Here is a 22,150-nt window from a genome sequence, read left to right on the forward strand (position 1 = left end):
AAACCTTGTCCTTTCCATTCATTTCAGAATTGCTGCCCCTTTACTGGAAGGGGCTTCAGGTGCAATCCGAAAATTTAGATCTTTTTATAATTATTCTAACAAATTTAGTAATTTCATAGTTATTTGCATTATTTTGTGACACACCACTCAATGCATCTTTCTGTGCTCTTTCAAAACATATTTACAATTCGTTACTTTTGCAAATTTCATTGCAAGCCTTTAAAGGGCTCTTAAAGTAGCATCCTATTCCTTATTATTTTCCTGAAGAAAATGAGTACCTAAAGAAGCAGAAAACAAAATTCAAAAAATATAAGAAACTATATATTTACTGAAACTGGCATGGTCTGGCCTGATGCCAGGCCCGTTGGCACCAAAGGGGAAGAGGCATTCTCCTTTTCTAAATAATTTTTTTTTGGTTTATACATTTTTGCTGACAAATCCTTTTTTGACTATTTTCATAGAAAAAATTAAACAAAACTACCTGGTAAATTTTTAGTGGTTGACCCCATCTAAAGGAAACATGCTAATAAATGTAGTACCACAAGACATCTTACTTTATAATGTTTCCAAATAACATACTCAATTTCATAACAATACAACCCTTCCTGTCCCTTATAGTCCAGATATTGCCCTAGGAAATTGGCATACGAAAAATATTATCATAGGCAGTGCAATGACGCTGCCTAAGCAAAGAGCGATGTGGCACAATGTATTATTTAATTTTTTTTGGTTTTAGACAAGGGTACCTCGTATTGAAGGAGTTGTTGTAGAAACTTCAAAAATGGCTCATTCAATAGGAAATTGAAACGCGTAATGCCCGTTTTAAAAGTCAAAAGTGATTGCAGAGCAACAAACACTCCTCCTACGCTAACCATAGCCCTAAACACATCCAATCAAAATTTTGAGACTGCCATTTTTACAAATGTGTCTATGACCATGACAACCCCCGCAGCCCTTGGTGCTAGGATTGTGATTTATGCCCTGGGGTCATATAAGGCTTTTATAGAAAAGGAGTGGTCGTATAAACTTCGGAGGGGCTCATTGGATAGGTTATCTGAAGTTCTAAACACTAAAACTGAAACTCTGTATTTATTAACTAATATTTTGCCTGTTTCAGAATTATTCACTTTTCATTCTTTTTTTATTCAAGGTAAAATGTAACCGCTCGGAACTACCTTCGTACTTTCGTTCAAGCAATATTTCCCTGAGCAGCCTGACCATGCTTATGAAACCTGTCATAAATGGAAAATGCAGCACCTTAAACTAACCACTGAGAGATTACAGTTTTTACCATATTTTTTGACCACAGGTTCATGGCACCTTTATCTACTATATATTGATTACAGTAAATCTATCCTAAATATAAAACAGCAACTTCGTTCTGTCTTTATAAATAAATTCAAGAATCAATTATAAATTAAATCTTAAAGTAATTAGTTATTTGGTTGATTTTGTTATAGTGGGTATAATTTTCTTTCTCTTTTTTCCACATAAGTTGCCGGCCATCAGTTACCCTCGCTTGCGCACTGTTTTTTTTTGGTGAGTTTTCGGACTGATCTTTGCCGAATGTCAGTTGGTCTGTGGGCAGGTTCCCGTCTAGTGGTGAGTCATGAAATTAATAATATTTATTTTATGTAATTTTTCTTTTTTTGTCAAATAGGTGTGTTGTATTATTGTAACGGTTTTTGTCAATCTACCTTGTGTCTCCGGCTTGACCCCTTCATATTGCGTGTGTTGTACAGAAGTTTAAATTAAAACCTTGAAACATTGAATATCCGACAATATGTGTCGTGTCCTCACAATATGTGAGGACACGACTTTAAGCTAAAACAAAATACTTTCAATAAAGAAGATGGAAGGTGGGAATTCTCAAACCTAATAGTCAAAGAATGGAAAAACCCCGCCCAATAAGTGTTTTTGACTCACTCTACTAATTCTTTCAAGAATGGTATTGACAAGATATTTACTGAAACTAAATTTTTTGGAGGGAAAGCTTTTTTACTGCAATATATTATTTTCTTAGTTTTACTTTTTGGTGGGGGATTTTCTGCGAGACAAATCTGTCATCTATTTTGCCCACAAACAAAATAAGCACAAAGATCCTTTTAACCTGCCTGAGACTCTAGGTAGGTCTGCCTCTCCAAAAGCCAACACACAAGTATTTTTACAATTTAAGAGTCATAGCTTTTCCCTGCGTTTGCCCAGACCATTTACCAAAACACTTGCAAAACTATTTGGTCTCCACGTTTGCCCGTGAGTCCATGAGACTTGTTGGTCATTTGTCAATTCTAAAACACAGTAGTCTGCCTAAGACTCTCAGCAGGCAAGCCTACTAGGCTTAGGTCACTTGTTCACCTGTGAATCTAAGCAAATTCAGTCCCTTCCATTTGCACGCAAGTCCAGTCAACAATGTTTGTCATGATTCAAATCAGAAGTCTTTATCATCCTTAAAGTTCTATTACTATCTACCTTAGTTCACTCCCAAGATGGAGGGATGGATGATAGACTAATCTATCAACAAGAGTAAATGAAGTCATTTTGAATTAAAATATAGTTGCCATCAGTTTATGGCTAATTGGAGAAAAAGCCAAGACAGTTCATAGTCTGAGTGAAAAGCACAGCAAGCATAAGCCTTCTTCAGGAACGTATAAAAATGATGTCATTTTCACTTGTTGATAGATTAGTCTATCATGCATCTCTTCATCTTAGTGCAGAACTAAGGTAGATAGTCATAGAACTTTAGAGATGTTAAAGATTTCTGGTTTGACTCATGACAGACAATGTTACCTTGAAAAATGAAATGGCTTTATTGGGAGATGTTCAGCATTCTTACAAGAATAATCTGCCATAACGATGCATACATCATAATTATCATTCGAGCAAGAAATTTGAATTTTTGATTGTCTGACTTTTTCAAATTTAAATGGTAAAATAGATATTGGTCTTATTTTTAAAATATCCGTAAATCCAGGTGAGGCAAAGAATCAGAATCAAATTGCTCTTTAGGTCTCTGATATTGGTAGTTGATGTCATGGTAATGCACCGGATTCCATAATTGAAATAGCATAGAAACAAAGTGAATAGGCTAGCTTACACTGCTTGATTAATTTTTTTATGCTTGTTCAGTACATTCTAATCAATTTAATCACAAAATTTCCTCTTCTTGATAGCTTTCTAACGTATCCTAGCCCTAATAATTTATTCATTTATTACATTTTTTTGTCTTAGGCCACATTGTAAGCTTAGGTTAGCTTAGTAAATGTATACATAAGCTTATTCGAGTTATTTAAATAGGAAGAAAGGAAACACTTCTCTTGGTACCTTTTTGATTTTGGTAGAATTCTAGTTTAGTGACTTCTTGCTATCTTGGAAAGGGGTTAGGTTAGGAAAATAAAACTTTGGTAAAATTCTAGTTAATTGACTTCTTGCTATCTTGGAAAGGGTTTAGGTTAGGAAAATGAAACATTCAGGGATGGGTCTATAGGCTAAAGTATGTCCTGGGAAGGTAGGCTATTTTGAAGTATCTACCTCTACTCCTTCTCTCTCTAGAGGGCCCTGAAATTTGCCTACATGACAGGTCTATACCTATTGAAATTTTGACTAATAACATTTTACATTAATTTTCAGTTACTAGTTGCTTTTTCTCTGCCTTTTGTTCTGAAAATGCAATTCCTGTTATTTGAGTAGAATTCTGAGCCAAATCAATGTTTTTCTTCAAAATTTAGGAAATATATTAGCATATCCTTAAACCCTTGTAAAATGGAATTGAGCAAAATGTAATTGTAAAATGTAAAATGGAATTGAGCAAAGTTATGAAGCTGAAAACAATTTTGTTGTACTTCAATTAAGCAGAAGATCTATTTTGCAAGGTTTCACTTTTGTAACACACATATTTTTAAAGGTCATTAAAGGTCAAGCCCCTCTAGAGGGTGAAGGAGAAGAGGTAGTTGCTTCAAAATATCTTCCCGGGACATAATTTAGTCTGTAGATTCATCCCTGAAAGTTTCATTTTCCTAACCTAAACCCTTTCTGAGATAGCAAGAAGTCAATTAACTAGAATTTTACCAAAACTTTCAGGGATAGGTCTACAGGCTGAAGTATATCCTGGGAAGGTATTTCAAAGTACCCACCTGAACAATTCTTCTATTTAATGTTTAATTGGTAACCCAAGCACCTATAAAATAAAGCAATAAGCAAAAGCAAGCAATAAATAAGCACTATGAAAAGCAAGCAATAAATAAGCACTATGCAATAACCACAGGCAGCAAGCAGGGGTGGGTATTTAGCTGGGTTCCAACATTGCATCTCCCTTCTTCACAAGTTGAGCTCATAAGTGGAACTTCTGAGGGGCCTTGCAATTGTGCACAGATCTGCGAGGAGATTCAGCAGGGCGTTCTGTTCCAAGTGTCTGGGGCACATGGTGGACACTTGGCAGGAGTTTGGATTCAGTAGCTGGTGGGCTGCTAGCTTTGGAGAGCTTTTTACCAACACCAGGGTTTGCAGATCTTGAAGCTGGTGAGCTTTGTACATTCCCCTGAGGTGGGAGAGTTGTAGGTGACATTGATCCCGCTGGCTCACAACTATTGGGTAGATCCATCCTTTGGTGGTTTCCTGAAACAGGTTTAGAGCATGGGACAGTATCTTTTGCATTTCTATGGTATATGTCCCCAGCTTCTGTTTCGACGTGGTATGATCTGGGGGCATCAGCTGCTGACAGGACTCTTCCTGGTTCCCATTCTTTTCCTGGAACCACCTTGATCCAAACAGGTTGCCAAGGTTGTAGGCTGCAAGTATCTTCTGTTCCATGTTTTAAATACTTTTTTTGCAGGTTTTGATGGTAGTATCTAGCTTCCTTAAACTGTACTGATGGGACAAGTTTTGGTTTGTATAGCTTGGGATGAGCTGGCAGCATGGACCTCAACTGTCTGCTCATAAGTAGTTGAGCAGGGGATGCCAGGTTATCAACAGGTGTGTTCTGATATTCAAGGAATGCAAGGTATGGCTCAGTTCTACTCTGGTGGGATTTTTCAATAATCCGTTTTGCTGTTTGCACAGTTTTTTCTGCTAAACCGTTAGATTGCAGATGGTGGGGGCTGGAAGTGATGTGTTTGATTCCCCACTCTTTTGCAAATGTACTGAACTCGGCTGAAGAAAACTGTGGGCCATTGTTGGTCATTAACATTCTGGGAATGCTGAAACATGCGAAATGTGGCTTCATCTTTTGGATGACTGCTTTGGAGGTCATGCTGGTGAGTTTGTCCACTTCAAAATAGCAGCTGTAGCAATCAACTATGATCAGATGCTCCTCCTCCCTGAACAAGGAAATGTCAGCTCTGATACGTTCCCAGGGGTATTCAGGTAGCTCCATGTTGATCAGAGGGTGCTTCCATGGTTGCATTTGTAAGCAACCACAAGTGATACATTGGCTGATCATTTCTTCAATGTTTCAGTTGATACCAGGCCAGTAGACAATTGATCTGGCCTGTTGTTTTGTTTTCTCCATTCCCATGTGTGAGTGGTGTAGTTGTTGCAGGATCTCTCTGCACATTGTCGCCAGGATGACGATTTTGTCTCCTTTCAGAACAATACTGTTGGCTATCAATAGCTCATAATGGGTGTTCCAGTATTTCTGAATTTTATCAGAACAGCTGGACCTGGTTTCTGGCCATCCAGTGATAATGGTGCTGGCTAGAGAGGATAGTTTGGGGTCGGATTTGGTTGATGATTTAATGCACAACAGTGAACTGTCACTCATCAGTACATTCTTGAATAGGGTGTGAACAAAGACTTCTGTATCTTGTTCAAATTCTGCGTCTGTCTCAGGGAGTGGGAGGCGTGAAAGAGCATCGGCCACAGGGATGCTTGTTCCAGGCACATGTTCAACTGACAAGTTGTACAGCTGGATCTGTAGCATCAGATGTTGCAGTGGTGGAGGCACAACACAAATGCCTTGAGATAGGATGGATTCGAGTGGTTTGTGATTGGAGAGAACCTTGACTGGCTGTCTATACACACATTGGTGGAAATGCTTGCATGCAAAGGCAATGGCCAGTGCTTCTTTTTCAATCTGTGAGTATTTTTGCTTGGCTGATGAAAGCAATCTTGATGCAAAGGCACAGATTCCACCATCACACGTTAATGTAGCTCCAAGGCCATGCTGCAACAAGTCAACTTTCAGTACGACATCCTCAGAAGTCAGGTTGAAGTATTTTAGATTTTTGCAAATGCTGTTCTTGACATTGGCAAACGCTTGGTCATGCTCTGAGGTCCACTGGAAACTGCTGTCAGTTCTGTGCTCTTTTAAAAGAGTTCTGAGTGAGTGGTTCAATGTTGACAGATTTGGGATATATTTGCCAAGGTAGTTGACCATATCCAGCAGCAATTGTAACTCTTCAGGTCCCTTAGGCTTGGGCATTTGGCAAATGGCAAGAATATTATTTGGGTCTGGTTTCATACCTTCCAAGGTCAATATGTGCCCAAAGTATGGAATTTCTGTCTTGCCAAAGATGCATTTTTCTCTGTTGAAACAAACATCTTTTTTGCATGCAACTTGTAAAGTTTTCTCCAGGTTGCTGTCATGCTCCTTGTCTGTTGCTCCATGGACAACAATGTTGTCGATAAGGAGGCCCAGACCTGCCGTCTCGATAAGCTCAGCAAATATTTCTTCCATCTTTCTTTGGAAGTTGTCCTGGGTGCAATTCAGACCAAAGGGATATCGCCAGAAGTGAAACCTTCCAAATGCTGTGTTAAAGGCAGTTAGATTAGCTGACTCATTGTCAAGTTCCATGCTCCAATAGCCATGGCGTGCATCAAGCTTAGAGAATTTCTTGGAATTGGCGCATTTTATGGCAACATCATTGAATGTTGGTATTGGGTGGTGTGGTCTCTTGATGCATTTGTTCAGGTTTCTAGGGTCCAGGCACAAACAGAGACTTCCGTCAGGCTTATCAACAATGACTATTGAATTAACCCATTCCGTTGGTTTTGATACTTTCTCAATAACGCCAAGGGTTTCAAGATGGCTAAGCTCTGCTTTGAATCGATCCTGCATGGATATAGGGATCCTTTTTGGTGGCTTTACTGTAGGCTGACAATTCTCCTTCAAGTAAATGTGGCATTTACCATCTAGTTTTCCAATCCCTTGGAAGACGTCCTCGTACTCAGAAAGGATTCTGTCAACAGTTTGATCTGGCTTCTTGGTAACCTCATTCAAGAATTTGATCAGGCCTAGTGAGACGCTTGAGTTCTTGCACAAGAGAGGTTGTTTAGCAGTACTGACGATGTAGAATTTGTGACCTCTGGATCTTGGTTGTCTTTTCTTTGGAGTTTCAGGTTGCAGGTTCCTAGTACTTTGAGTTTGCCATCACAATAGGAAGTAAGTATATCAGAGGTGTTAAGCATAGATGGCTGTGGGTTTAGCATGCTATAGATTTGTGACGGTAGCACGTTGACTTCAGCGCCAGTGTCAATTTTGAAGTTCACGCAAGTGTTTTGTTCAACTAGTCTGATGGTAGCAATCGTGCTGCTCTCAGCAGCACTGTCTATGGAGTCTATGAAAAATTCTGAGGTTGCCGCACAGTCTTCAACAACCATCAGGCGATCATGCTGGATATTTTGGACTGATTTGCTCCTACATGCACGGGCGAAGTGGTTTAATCTACAACATTTCGAACATTTTTTTCCTTTTGCAGGGCATCTGTGTTCATTGCTGTATGGGCCACCAAAGAAATAGCAATCTTTGTTTGCTCTGCTATCAGTTACTCTCCTACCAACTACATTAACTTCCTGTTTGATAGTCTGCTTTGCTTCATCATGCATGGTTTGTACTTGTGCTTGGGTTTCCTGGAATGTTCTGCATATCAGGACAGCTCTGTCCAAAGTTAGGCTCCCACCTTCAGCAAGAAGTCTTTCTCTGAGCCTATCATTCTTCAGCCCAAAAATGAGTTGATCTCTCACCATCTCATCTTGCTGGCTGTAGCTGCAATTCTGTGCAACTAGCTTGAGATCAGTAATGTACTGTTCAATGGTTTCAAACTCTTTCTGGTTCCGCTTGTGGAACTTGAAGCGTTTGAAGATGGGATTGGAAAAGGGCTCAACATGGTTTTTGAACAGTCTTAGGTACTCAGTTGGATTGTTTTTACTGGCATCCGGAACAACAAAGGTACTAAAATGTCTCTGCCCTTCTCTCCTACCCATATGAGGAGGTAGGAGCACTTCACTGCATTAGATTTTCCATTCAAGGGGCCACTGAACATTAACTCCACATGCTTGGAGAACCTTGTCCAGGCATCTTCCAAGTTAGGCTGGTTCCAGTTGATGAATGGAGAGGGTGTAGATGGGTCCATTGTTCTGACACCATGAACAATTCTTCTGTTTAATGTTTAATTGGAAACCCAAGCACCTATAAAATAAAGCAATAAGCAAAAGCAAGCAATAAATAAGCACTATGAAAAGCAAGCAATAAATAAGCACTATGCAATAACCACAGGCAGCAAGCAGGGGTGGGTATTTAGCTGGGTCCCAACATTGCACCACCTCCATTCTTCTCCCTCTAGAGGTCCCTGGGTAAAATTCTAGTTTAGTGACTTTTGGCTATCTTGGAAAGAGGTTAGGTTCATAAATTGAAACTTTTGGAGATGTGTCTACAGGCCTAAATATATCCTAGGAAGATGTTTTAAAGTACCCACCTCCACTCCTTCTCCCTCTAGAGGGTCCTGAAATTTGCCTACATGACAAGTCTATGCCTATTTAAATTTTGATAAAACAACATTTTACCTTAATTTTCAGCTACCAGTTGCTTTTTCTCTGCCTTTAGTTTTGAAAATACAATTCCTGTTATTTGAGTAGAATTCCAAGCCATATCAATGTTTTTTTTTTTCAAAATTTAGGAATGTATTTGCATATCTTTAAAACCTTATAAATTAGGATTGAGCAAAGTTGTGAAGCTGAAAATAATTTTCTTGCACTTCATTCAAGCAGAAGATCTATTTTGCAAGGTTTCACTTTTACAACAAACATATGTTTAAAGGTCATCAAAGGACAGGACCCTCTAAAGGGAGAGGGAGCAGAGGTAGGTACTTCAAAATACCTTCACATGACATACTTTAGCCTTTAGACACATCCCTAAAAGTTTCATTTTCCTAACTAAACCTAGCCCCTCTCCAAGATAGCCAAAAGTCACTAAAATATAATTTTACTTGGCACTGGAATTTGTCTACATGACAGGTCTATACCTATTGAAATTTTGAAGAAAAAAAAACATTATACCTTAATGTTCAGTTACCAGTTGCTTTCTCTCTGCCTTTAGTTCTCAAAATGCAATTCTTGTTATTTGAGTAGAATTCTGATCCATATCAGTGTTTTTTTTTCAAAATTTTGTATTTTGACATATCTTTAAAACCTTATAAATTAGGATTGAGCAAAGTTGTGAAGCTGAAAACAATTTTGTTCTACTTCATTCATGCAGAAGATCTATTTTGAAAGATTTAACTTTTATATCACACATATTTTTAAAGGTCATCAAAGGTCAGTACCCTCTAGAGGGAGAGAGAGTAGAGGTAGATACTTCAAAATACCTTCCCAGGACATACTTTTGCCTTTAGACCCATCCCTGAAAGTTTCATTGTCCTAACCTAACCCCTTTTCAAGATAGGAAGAAGTCACTAAACTAGAATTTTACCTTGATTTTTTCAAATTCAATAATCACTTCTGTGGCAAATTTCATCTTGAGTTGTTTATATGTTTTGCAAAAGGTAACTTATTAGGCTACCTTGTCTATTGCTTTAATTCAAGGCCTATGTTTTAAAGTAAAAAAGATCTATTAAAACTAATTAGATGTAAAAGTTGGCAATAAAATCCTAGTTTAGCTACTTTTTGATATCTTGGGAAGTGGTTAAGTTTAGAATATGATACTTTCAGGGCTGGTTCTACAGACTAATATGTCCATTGCACATATTTTATTGCCCCTAGCTCCACCCTCCCCCTGTCTGTAATGCAGCATATTGTGCATTATAGCTAATTTTCTACTCTTATTTTATGCTATATTACTGTTAATATAAATATGTGATTACTCCTAACAAATTTCAACTTTTATTCTTGTTTATAGTAGGGTAGGCTTTACAAGCTATAAATGAGCTATATATTTTCTTCTTAGAGGGGGGGGGGAGGGGTGAAATGCTGCTTAAAATCATGTAAGTATTTTATAGTTTTAAAAATTTGATTTCAGGATTTTCTAGTTTTTCCTGTGAGGAGGAGTGATTCCACACTATTACCATTTTTAAGGTAAATATGGGACCATCAGGGGGGGGGGGTGCTTGTACAAGCGAATTGATTTGAAAGAGCATGAAAAAGGGATAAAGTAGTATGTCCACCTTGCCCCTATGTCAGTTATGGAATCTTAAATATATTTACTATTAATGCTCATTTCAACACTCTTGTATGAAATGTAATTTACTAGAATGACCTGTAAACAATAGGATTGGTTGGAGCTATGGGTCTTTGTTCTCCCATTTATTTTGTTTTTTTGTCCCTATTCTTAATAGCTGTTTTCTCCTTGACAGCTTTGGGGTAAACTTATCTCAAGATTAAGTAAACTTGTCTCAAGTTTACCTAATCAGTACAATGACTAGGGTACAAACAACCTTGTAGAGTGACTTTGAGATATGGTACCATTAATCATGGAGTTTATGTCCTCTGCTAAAGAAAAAAACTAGCCAATAGATGATTCTATGGCCTCTTCTGAATCACTATTACAAAAAAAGAGAAGCTAAGCATTTTAGCCAACCAGAGACAAATTTGGAGTTTTTTTTTCATTACTTAGCTTGGTAGAAGGTGAACACACCCATGGATGTATCTTTTTAGGCTCTTTCCAACTGCTACTTTCATTGTATTTTTTTAAAGCCCTTTAATGGATCCTTAAAGTGATATAATTATGATTCACTCTCTTACAAGGAAACACCATAAATTCTGAGAACAATTTTAAAACAATTCTGATATAATTGCTCATATCTTTCCTTAGAGTTCTTCACTTTCTGCCCCTCTAATGGTCAAATATACACCCCATATTACATATTCTCCATGAATTTTCTATGCATGACTCTTTTCTTTAAATGCATTTAATGACAATTAAGAAACATTAACAAATTAAACAATGGAAGCATTCATGAAAAATATGTAATATGGGCTATATATTTGACCATTAGGGGGGGGGAGGGTGTGGGAAAGTGAAATGCTTCTGGAAATGATATTAGTAAGTATTTCAGAAATTTTAAAAATTGTTTTTAAAATTTGATGCTGTTTCCTTCTGAGGATGTAAACCACCAAAGTAGTACCCTGACGTCTTGTTCCTTCTTAGGAAATTGCAAAAACTACCTTAAAATAGTCAAATATACTTATTTATTTCATTCCTAAAAGTGTATTGCTTCACTTTATTCCACATTCCTGATGGATAAATTTGTAATTTACCCTGTATATACAAGCTAAGATAAGATGTATAGTAATAGGATGGCTAGTCACCATTTCAACAGATAAATCAATATAAAATCTCTATGCTACCACCAAGAAGGCAGATTGATTTGCCATTAAATTTGTCTTGATTTTCTAAATAAATGTGTGATTAATTTGAATCTGTTTATAGTATACAACACCTAATAATTGTAAATACCATGAAAGTTAACAGTGGAGCCTAGTCATGTACATTTAATTTAAGCCTAAACATAGAAAATGATAGCACATGGGATGTATAATTTAAAGCAATTTTTCTAAATCATGGATTCATTCAGTACACAGAAAGTTTTATGAAGCAGAATAACTGTATGTTAATAGGCTAGGATGTAAAGGTAATTTTTTGTTTAAATATAAATGTTAAAATAAGTTCCTAGACTGTAGCCAACCAATCTTAATGAGATCAGTTTCAACTATCTATGCCATATCCAACATTAGGAACCTAAAATTTGTGAACCTAAAAGACGTATATTAACAAAATATTTGTCTGAGATTCAACAGCATCAATTTGTGCTGGGGAAGGGCTATGACCTCTGAATGTTCTTGCCTCTCCCTCCTAGATTTTGAAAGTGTTGTTTTTTAGTATATTCATTCAATATTGCTTTTTAGGTATTTTTATTGAAAAATTGAAAAGAATGACAGACCTACCCTCCTCACTATACATTGAAAAATACATGAAATATGCAAAGAAACCAATAAGTATATTTGGAAAGAACAAACAAATTCACATTGAATAGTGAGCTCATATTCTAACTAGCTGAGCATTAGAACAAAAAACTCCAAATTTTCTGGCCAGATGGTAGAATATGAAATTTTATTTCCCAACTCAATACTTTCTAAATATGGTGGTTGCTATGGTCATGCTTATGCATCTTCACAATGGGGCCATGTGTAGCCCTAAATAATTTGTTCTGTTTTTCATTGCTTGAATCATTTCATGTGTTTGTTAAATGTGAATTTTATTTCTAACCTAGTCTATATTTTATCCACATAAAAATATGAACAAAGATCAAATGCAACATGAAAGTCAGATTAATATAAATTTTCTGCATATTATGAAGTGTGAATTTTGCTATTATAATCTTTTCTTGTAGTTTTTTTTATATAGTCAAGGGCTATATCTGGCCCTTTAAAGGGAAGAAAGGGTGTGAACATGTGTCATGGTAGTGACTATTATAATTATAAATATTGTTGATTAGAGAATCAAATGTCACAAGCATTTTGTTTTAATAATGTTTATATTAGAAGACAACATAGAATAGGCTGTTTTCAAACACAAAAATAACAAAATCTAGTAGAAGGCATATACCCCCTAGATTTTGGAAAAATCTTTTTGGGGCAATTTTGTTGAAAAACGGCTTTTGGTTTTTTTTTGTCCTCCTCCCACTCCTAAATGTGCATGAATTGATGCTGCTATTTGGCAAATATATGAGGCTCAATATACTTCACTTGGGCCTTTTTCTGTGCTGTTTTTTTCTGTGTTTGTGCTGTATATTTTTATTTCTACCAATTTTCGCTTTTATAGCCCAAAGTTTTTCTAAGTTCATCAAACATTTGAACCCATTGAAGAGGAAACAGGAGGAGGTCGGTATTTGAAATACTTTCATAAGGTATAGTAAATGTTCTGGATCCATTCCTGAAGGTTTTCATTCTAGGCAGCACAATAGTACTGCCTAAGTTAAGAACAGTGTTGGCACAACATATTATCTATTTTTTTTTCTTAGACCAGGGCACTTTGTATTGAAGGAGTTATTGTAGAAAGTCTAAAAAGGAATCATTCAATTGGAAATTGAGAAGGCTAGTGCCCTTTTCCATAGTCAAAAGTGATTGGAGGGCAACTAACCCCCCTCACATGCCCACCATTTCCCTAATCATATCAAACCAAATTTTGAGATAGCCATTTTGCTCAGCGTAGTTGAAAGACCTCGAAATCATGTCTTTGAGGATGACACCCCCCCCTCCCACAACCCTCAGGGCAAGGGTTGTAAGTTATTTCCTTGGGTCATATAAGGTTTTTTATAGAAAGCATTGTTGGAGAAAATTCAAAAAGAGCTCATTTGATAGTAAATTACGAGGGCTAGTGCATTTTTTAATAGTAGTTATTGTAGGGCAAATACCCCCACCCAAGCCCATTATTTCCCCAAACGCTTCTGATCAAAATTCGATATGGCCATTTTGTTCAATGTAGTTGAAAGAAACAGAAATTATGTCTTTGAGGATGACAACCCCTTCCCCCCCGCAGCCCTAATTGCATGGGTTGTAAGTTATACCCTGGGGGCATATAGCCTAAGGTTTTTTCTAGAAAGCATTGTTGTAGAAACTTCAAAAAGGGCTCATTCAATTGGAAGATAAGAGGACTAGTGCTCTTTTTAATAGTTGAAAGTGATAGGGGTACAAATGCCATTATTTCCCCACCCCATTATTTCCATTATTTCCCCACCCCATTATTTCCATTATTTCCCCAAACACCTCCAATCAAAGTCTTGGGATAGCCATTTTTATCAACATATTGAAATATCTGGACATTATGTCTTTGTAGAAGACAACCACACAGCCCTCAGGGCAAAGGCATGTAAGTTAATACCCCTGGGGGAATTTAGGGTTTTATAGAAATCTTGGTCAAGTAAAACCTGGAGGAGGTCATTGGATTGGTAATCAGAAGTTCTAGTGCCCTTTTAAGAGTCAAACTGATCAGAAGACAGCTACTCTCTCCCCCCCCACACACATCATATTGTCCTGAGATGCATCTAATAGAAACTTTGAGATAGGAATTTTATTTTAGCTAGTCCAAATATCACATAACAAAGCTTTTGGCATTGAAAGGGGGAAGGACTTTATATGATGCCTTGGGGCATTTAAGGTTTTTATGTAAGGGATGGTTGTATAAACTTTAGAGGAGGCTCATTTTGCTAAAAATTGGAAGTTCTAGTTCCCTTTTAAGAGTCAAAAGTGATGGAGGGCAGCTATCCCCCCACTTTTCACCAAACGAATTTGATTGAAGTTTTGAGATAGCAATTTTGCTACAAAAAAAGTCCAAAGAACATATAACAATGCCTCTAGGGTTGACACAATCCCCATTGCCATGGAGAAGAGTTGTAAGTCATGGCCTGGGGGCATATAAGGTTTTTCATTGAATGGTGGTTGTATGAACTTCAGATTGGGCTTAAGAGTCAAAAGTGATTTGAGAGAAACCAGCCCCTCCCCCCTCACATGCTCACCATTTCCCCAAAAGACATCCAGTGAAAACTTGGAGATAGCAGTGTTGTTCATTGTAGTTGAAGCATCTGGAAACCATGTCTTTGAGGAACACACCCCTACCTTCATTGCTCTCAGGGCAAGGGTTGTAAGTTATGTCCTGAGGGCATCTAAGGTTTTTGTGGAAAGGGTTGTCGTATATACTTCAGAGGGGACTGATTGGATTGGTAATCAGAATTTCTATTGTCCTTTTGAAGAGTCAAAGTAATCCAAAGGCAGCTATCCCCCCACACGTTGTATTTTCCCAAAATACATCTAATATGAATTTTTAAACAGTCTTTTATTCAAAATAGTCCAAAGGTTGTATAAAAGAATTTTTGGGTTGATACAAACCACCAGAGCCAGAGGGCAAGGGTTGTAAGTTATGCCCCTGGGATTTTTCTGGTTTATGTAGAAAGGATGGCTGCATAAACTTTAGAGGTGACTCATTTGGTCGAAATTGGAAGTTCTAGTTTCCTTTTAAGAATCAAAAGTGGTGAAGGTCAACTAGTCCCCCCCCCCAACTACCCCTCTTTTCACCAAACATATCTGATAGAAATTGTATGACGGCAATTTTGTTCAAGATCATCCAAAGAACAAATAAAAACGCTTCCGGTATTTGCCTCAGATAAGTTTATCCCGGAGATGTATGAGGCTTTATTGAATAGTTGGTCGTGTTAAATTAAGGTGGGTCTCATTTAATTTTGAATTGTAAGTTATAGTACCCTTTTTAAAAGTCAAAGTAATTTGAGAGAAACCAACCCTCCCCCATGCCCATTATTTCCCAAAACAAACATCCAAACGAAGTTTTGAGACATCAGTTGTTTTCAGCATTGTTGAAAGGCTCAGTAATTATGCGTTTAGGGGTGTAAGTCCCCCCCCCAAGGCCTCAGGGCAAAGGCTGCAAGCTATGCAATTTGTTCATTGTTTACATGTAGTGTATATAATTGAGAAAAGTTATGCATGTTTGACTTTTACTTTCTCAAAATACAAAGGTCATTAAGATAAGTCTTTCAGGGAATATTCAGGGAAGTGCTGAACTAAATTAAAACGTGCTTTGTGCATATGGGTTGTCAAAAGGGTGTAAATCAGGAATTCCTGAGTATATTAATTTGGAACTTCCAGGAAATGATTAAGGAGATGGTCAACTGACTAAAAGGTAATATTTGCATGCTACTGCTGCTTCTGCTGCCAGAAAAAGAACTATTACTACTATCACTAAAGTTACTACTTATGTTTTTTCTCCTGATTGTCTTCTCATGTGTGTTCAACTAAATCAAAACGTACTATGAGTATACTGATTGCTGATATGGGCATATCAGCAATATTTTTTAGGAAACTTCAGTGGCATCATAAGTGGGATTTCAGCTGACCAAAAGGCAAAATGTACCTGCTACTAAGGCTATTAATACTGCTGCTACTGTTGTTACTACTACTAATAATACACTATTATTGTTACTACTATTTCTAGTAGTACCACTACTTCTATGATACTCAAACAATTAAGGCTACAAGTAGAAAGTTGAAAGTTTGACAGAATATTGAGAGGGAATTGATTTAAATCAAAACACACTATGCGCATGTAGATTGTCAAAAAGGCATATCTCAAGAATTGATTTGGGTATTAAGTTGAAACTTTTGGAGAATACTTAAAGGGGATGATGATCAATTGACAAAAAGGTAATATATGCATGTCACTACTAATACTAATACCACTGCTACTTTTACTAATACTGCTACTGCTACTAAACTGCTTCAATTGCAACAACTTGTTAGGCTTATAGTATTAAGGTGGAGAGGGCATCAAAAGGGTGTCAAAAGCACACATCAACAATATTTTTGGAATGGCTTAATGTGTCAAGGTGAAACTTCTGGGGCATTATGAAAGCAAGGTTCAACTGACCAAAAGGCAATAAGCAGATGCTACTACTGCTATTAATACTGTCGCTACCACTGCTACTACTACTATTACTACTAATACAGCACTAACACTACAACTACTTACCATCAAAACTGCTGTGATAATAGTGCTATTAAGGCTAAGTCTATGAAGGTAAAATTTGAGAGAATGGTGATGGCAAATTCTAACTAACAAAAGAGGCAAACTTCGAACTTGTCAAAAGGGCGTATCAGCAATATCTTAGCAACAGTTTCGTATGTGAAATTGAAACTTACAATGCTTTTTGGGGGGATGTTGAACTAACCAGAAGACAATCTTTGCATTATAACACTACTGCTTCTACTCATAAAACTACTTCTACCGCTACGAAAGCTATGACTATTACTATTAACTCTACTCCTACGGCTCTACTCCCATAATCAGCATTAATAAACAATTGAAGCCCAAAACGAACAGAAAGTACAATAAATAACCAAGTCGAACTCAAAACGAGCAGAAATTAAAATGAGTATGGCTCAAAATCCCTATGCCTCCCTAAGGCCAGAATGTTTTAATTAACGCCAAAATTAACTTTGGCGTTAATCTGCATGTTATGGGTAGTTGGTGCGTTTCTATGGCAAGATTTATCAATGTTGGTATCACTGTCAGCAAAGAGTAAATTACGAATTTCTCTCAAATGACATTTTTGTAAACGGTACTCTATTAGAAAGCTAATAGAAATAGACAAGGATAAATTATCATTCATTTCTGACAAGAACACCTTTCTCCTGGTTTCTATCTGGCTCCTTTATTTTCCATGTTTGATACATTTCTAATATCCCCTCTTCCAGCTTCCATTTTGCTTCTCTACTTCTATCACAGCTATACTTGCGAACTCCAGCCATTGTTTCTGTTTGAAGTCTATTTCGCAGCTTTATCTTGACATTGTTCAAGTCAGAGAACTATCTTTCAGATTCTGCCGAAGATTATGACAGACAGCAGTACGACAGCATAGTGTTGAAAAAAGGTTGACAAATTCCAAGAAAGGTCGTCAAGCTCCGACTTTACCAACTTTATTGTTTCCAGAACAGACTGGGTTCACTAATTTCACCATAGTCCGTTTGAACAAATCGTTCTGATCGTCGATATCAAACAATCCTGAATCGATTGATCTAATTTTTCTTCAAATCCTGTCTCTATTTTACCCAGCAGATTTTAAATCTGGCAATCGGTGGAACTAGACTCTACCTTTTTGCTCAAAGCCTCGTAAGGGTGTACAGTACCCAAGGCTGTATCCAGGAGGGCTAAGGGGTTTGAACCTCTCCCCCACCCCGAAAAGTTTGTCCTACTCGTAAAAACGTTACAAAAAAGAATATAAACAAATTTTTTATGCACAATGTCAGGGGGGGGGGGAATAAATGATCACCGAGTGATCTTTTTCTTAACAAAAACTAGACTGATAGTATTTATCATCAAAGTGCAATTTTCACTCCATGCCGACCTGTCTATTCACAGAAAAGTGATTTTGAAATAACACAGGAATTCAGTGGCAACTTATAGACTATCGGATGTCTCCCAAGAATGGCAGCAGAGAGTTCGGTATCACCCCTCTCTTTCATTAGTTTTGGCTCATCAGTTGCGTTCTTTACAGTGCTTCCACTATCACCGAATTTTTGTGCTTCTCCCCGAAAATATCGCAAAAATGGAGTGGTAAAAACGTTTGGGCCTAGAAGCATCACAGCTTTAAATCCAGCCCTGCCAGTTCATGGTACAGTTGTTCACAAAACATTTCATGACGCTTTGGTTGTCCATCTGAACATCTTTCAGAAGAGTGTGGATATGCACTGCCGGACTCTGAAAATTTACGTTCAGTGCATTTAGCTTTTTCAAAACAAAATCTAGGAAATGCAAAATGGATCAACGGGTGAGAATTGAGCTCGTTGACTTTGGCTAGGTTTATCCCGTCATTTTTTGGCCGAGCTGCTTGATCTACAAAGAATAAAAGAAAGGCCGATCGCTGTCGGGGAATTTCACAACTGTACTTTCCATCGAAAGCCATCTGGTAGCCGAAACTGATAGTAATTTTCGATGAATGACTTAGGTGAATTCGTGGAGCTCTGTCAATCGTTTGGAACTGAGGCCTATGTAGCCAACTATTTTTATTCATATGATTTAGTCAACTATTTCCGCTTTATTAATTGTTTGAAACTGCAGCTGGTTTAGAACTGAACTCAATTTGTTTATAACATTAAAGAGAGTTCACCCAGGAAGTGATTGCTTATCATGTGCTAGAAACTGTTCTACCTCGTGTTCACAGTGCTAATTGCAATAAGTTTTGAATGAGCTCAAGACCGAACTGATCACTCGTCATGCCGGTTGAGTTTAAATTACCATTGAGATCAATTAGCACCCTTGAGGTCGACATCGTTACTAAACATTGTGTAAGAATGGTAATTTGTTGCAAAATTTATTATGGACGAATCAAGACATTTTATCTATCGGGGCCAGATATGAACAAGTTTGTCTCGGGAAAACTGGCCTAATTCCCGCAAAAATTTCTGAACCAACTAGCCCAACGCCCCGCTCTTTACGTTAAAGTTTTTTTTACTGTTTTAGAAAAGTAGAGTTGAGAGAAAGAGTCAAACTTTAGCGTAAAGAGCGGGGCATTGATGAGGAAGCAGCCCCTTTCATATACGAAGTAATTTCTTTTCTTTTTAAGTTTTAATGTCGCTCCTTACTTCCAGTAAAAAAAAAATTGTTTTTTTTTTATTTAATTGCCTCTAAGGAGTCAGGAGTATTGTAATGTCTAATGTCACTTAATGATTGATTTTACTAGTTCTGAGGTTACATTGTCCATTGCATTTATTCTTAAAATTCTTTAATACCCTCAAATTTGTAATAAGTATTTCATAAGTGTATCAGGATGGCATTTTTACTTTACATAAGGAAACATGATAAAAAATAATTCTTACTACACATTATGTCTAAAAAATGTAGGCAAAAGATTTATGCGTAAACCAGTTTCAATACCCCCATCTCCACTAATTTGTGAATTTATATTCCAAATTAGAAATGTTAAATATATTTTGCCATGTATTAGTCTTTTGTTTCAACTTAATAACCTACCCGTAAATTGAAACAATATTGACGGAATCAAGAAACAGAAATGCATGAGAAATAAGGTAGTATCCAAAGGCGGAGGGGGGTGGAGTGCGAACGGGTTTGGACCCCCCTCAGTTTTTGTCTAACTTGTAAAATATTTGCTGGTTAGGAGGGCGGGGTGAATGTGCTAGGCATATTATAAGAATTTGTTTTTATCATGATTCCTTATGTAGAGTGGAGCTGCTAAACTGATACCTTCATAAGGCTCCAAGAATTGTGGATTATATTTTAGGAGGATTCATAAACCCGTCTTTTTAAAAGTCTGACATTGGTGGTTCTTTAACGTCTTTTGGATAGGCATAATGGTGGTCAATAGAAAACTTTTCCATATGATTTTGCTAAAACAATATAAGGAACAGGAAATGAATGGTCAGTCGCTTTTCTCCCTTCTGAAACAACGTCCTGGCAGTATGATTGTCACCCATTTTTATCTTAACCTCTTTCAATGTCATATTTTGTACGTAAGCTTGTTTAGCTCTCTGAATTCTGTTTTCGTTAGCATATACTCAACATATTTCGCTTATATGTTGTGCTAGGCTTGTTATACATGATTCATAACTGTCAAAGTGCACACTGTAGTTGATGCTCGATGGTTTACCGATTTTCAAGTCGACCAAGGTTTTGTGGTTGTTAGGAAAAAAAGATGTGTACAAAAGTAAAGAGCAAAAATCAAGCCAAGCTTTTCCTTGCGTGGAGCAAAAAAAAATTAATGACATAAAATGTCAAATTTGGCGCAAATGGGTAGTATTATATGCATTATAATTCAAATCTAAGCCAGATGTAATTCAAAACAAACACCATTTATCCTCAAATCTTTTAATTTAATTTACATTTTTTAATTTAGCGAAAACCCGCTTATCAGAAAAATTTTCGAAACTCGAATTTCAACATTTTCAACAAACACGGATTTTCCTTCCTAGATTTTGTCCTGGCTCTCCTTTGGAAAATCTATCCTCCAAGGTTTTCACACCCAAGGAGCTAAGTATTCTATCAAAAGGATCTTTGGCTCAGACATACGTAAATATATCAGAAATTATTACGAGTGTGGAGTCCGGTATTTTTAGCTCTCATGGTGAAGTTGAAAATCCAGACCTACTACGAGGGGAAATAGTAAAGAGTATTCTTGATTATAAGCCGTCATTGTCGCTTACATCTCAATCAAAGGAAGAAATTAAAATCCTCCAAAAATTGAAAAAAGATAAAAATACAGTAATTACAAGAGCGGACAAAGGAAACACAGTTGTGATTATGGATTCTGCAGATTATCAAAATAAAATAAATAGCCTTTTATTGGATAAAAATACTTATAAAGAAATAAAAACTGATCCCACAGATAAATACACCAAGCAGTTGAGGAAAGAATTAGAAATTTTAAAAGACAGTAGACTAATCACCCCTCAAATGTACAGAAAATTTTACCCAGAAGGTTGTTCAGCCCCAAAATTTTATGGTCTACCCAAAATTCATAAGAAGGATACTCCGTTGCGTCCTATTGTAGCATGTTATAGCTCTCCAGCTACAGGCGTAGGAAAATTCTTAGCTACAATTTTCAAGTATCTTCTAACAACACAGAAATCTTATATAAAAAATTCCATAGATCTTTTTGAGAAGCTGAAAAATCATAGTATAACAGAAAAAACTATCTTATCTAGTTTTGATGCAATTTCCATGTACACTGCATGCGATGTCCATAAATGTGAACAGGCCTTACAAAGAAAATTAGAGGAAAATTCTACTTGGGCAGATTACAAAACCTTGGAAATTGACACAATAATGACGCTTGTACGTCTTTGCAACAAGTTCTCTTTATATTTTAGGTTTCGAGAAAATTTTTTCCTTCAGGTCAAGGGCCTGCCCGTGGGCACTGTTTTGTCTCCTTTTTTGGCAAATTTTTACATGGATTTCATAGAACAGTCTTCTTTGAATAGCTTCCCCTTAAAACGAGTTTGGTTCTAGCTTTTGAACTATGAACAACTACCCGGATAATATTGTACATGATTCATACGGATTGGTGAAAATCCTGTTAAGAGTCTCGAGTGAAGAAATATATCCCTTGCCATGAAAGGATTTTGCTAGTGTTTTATTCTGATTCTAACAATGGAAGAATTTTCCGATAATCAAGCTGCTGAAGAAACTCTTTTGCAGTTAAGCACAGAAGACGCAACGAGTTTTAGTACTCTAATCGGTGCCTTAAAAGGAATTCTTGCCAAGGTAAAGAAAATCCCAGGAGGGAGGGATTACGCATTCGATATTTGTGAGCGAATTCAAACTTTATATCATCAGCTTTTAGAAGAAAATGCAAAACTTTTGCGCAACAAGAACGATAACCTTCAAAATATAATCAAATTATACGAAAAATTGGAAAATAAAGAT

At 36.9% G+C, this 22,150-nt stretch overlaps 4 protein-coding genes across 4 annotated transcripts in view; 2 read left to right on the top strand and 2 right to left on the bottom strand.

Moving 5' to 3' along the window:
* The first annotated feature begins 2,869 nt into the window (after positions 1–2,869).
* LOC136025993 (uncharacterized) overlaps positions 2,870–22,150 on the top strand; it is a 72,758-nt gene continuing 53,477 nt past the window's right edge. The window contains exon 1 of the mRNA XM_065702133.1: positions 2,870–2,926. The gene's annotated coding sequence lies outside the window, so the exon portion shown is untranslated. The remainder of the gene's footprint in view (positions 2,927–22,150) is intronic.
* On the bottom strand, positions 4,328–5,368 carry LOC136025696 (uncharacterized). The gene has a single exon (XM_065701675.1). It carries the CDS (start codon positions 5,366–5,368, stop codon positions 4,328–4,330), a length of 1,041 nt encoding a protein of 346 aa, XP_065557747.1.
* On the bottom strand, positions 7,228–8,196 carry LOC136025697 (uncharacterized). Its single transcript, XM_065701676.1, has one exon. The coding sequence runs from the start codon at positions 8,194–8,196 to the stop codon at positions 7,228–7,230; it is 969 nt and encodes a 322-aa protein (XP_065557748.1).
* On the top strand, positions 8,265–21,733 carry LOC136025698 (uncharacterized). Its single transcript, XM_065701677.1, has 2 exons — positions 8,265–8,331; positions 20,622–21,733. The coding sequence occupies exons 1-2, from the start codon at positions 8,265–8,267 to the stop codon at positions 21,731–21,733; spliced, it is 1,179 nt and encodes a 392-aa protein (XP_065557749.1).

The sequence above is a fragment of the Artemia franciscana genome, chromosome 4 (assembly GCF_032884065.1).
Source record: "Artemia franciscana chromosome 4, ASM3288406v1, whole genome shotgun sequence".
Classification (NCBI taxonomy): domain Eukaryota; kingdom Metazoa; phylum Arthropoda; class Branchiopoda; order Anostraca; family Artemiidae; genus Artemia; species Artemia franciscana.

Bases quoted from the DNA above. Each gene is read 5' to 3' on its own strand.
- LOC136025696 (XM_065701675.1), bottom strand. From the start codon at position 5,368: ATGGAGCTACCTGAATACCCCTGGGAACGTATCAGAGCTGACATTTCC.
- LOC136025697 (XM_065701676.1), bottom strand. From the start codon at position 8,196: ATGGGTAGGAGAGAAGGGCAGAGACATTTTAGTACCTTTGTTGTTCCG.
- LOC136025698 (XM_065701677.1), top strand. From the start codon at position 8,265: ATGCTTGGAGAACCTTGTCCAGGCATCTTCCAAGTTAGGCTGGTTCCA. The intron at 8,332-20,621 runs GTAGATGGGTCC...TTTTTAATTTAG, and splicing joins AGTTGATGAATGGAGAGGGT to CGAAAACCCGCTTATCAGAA.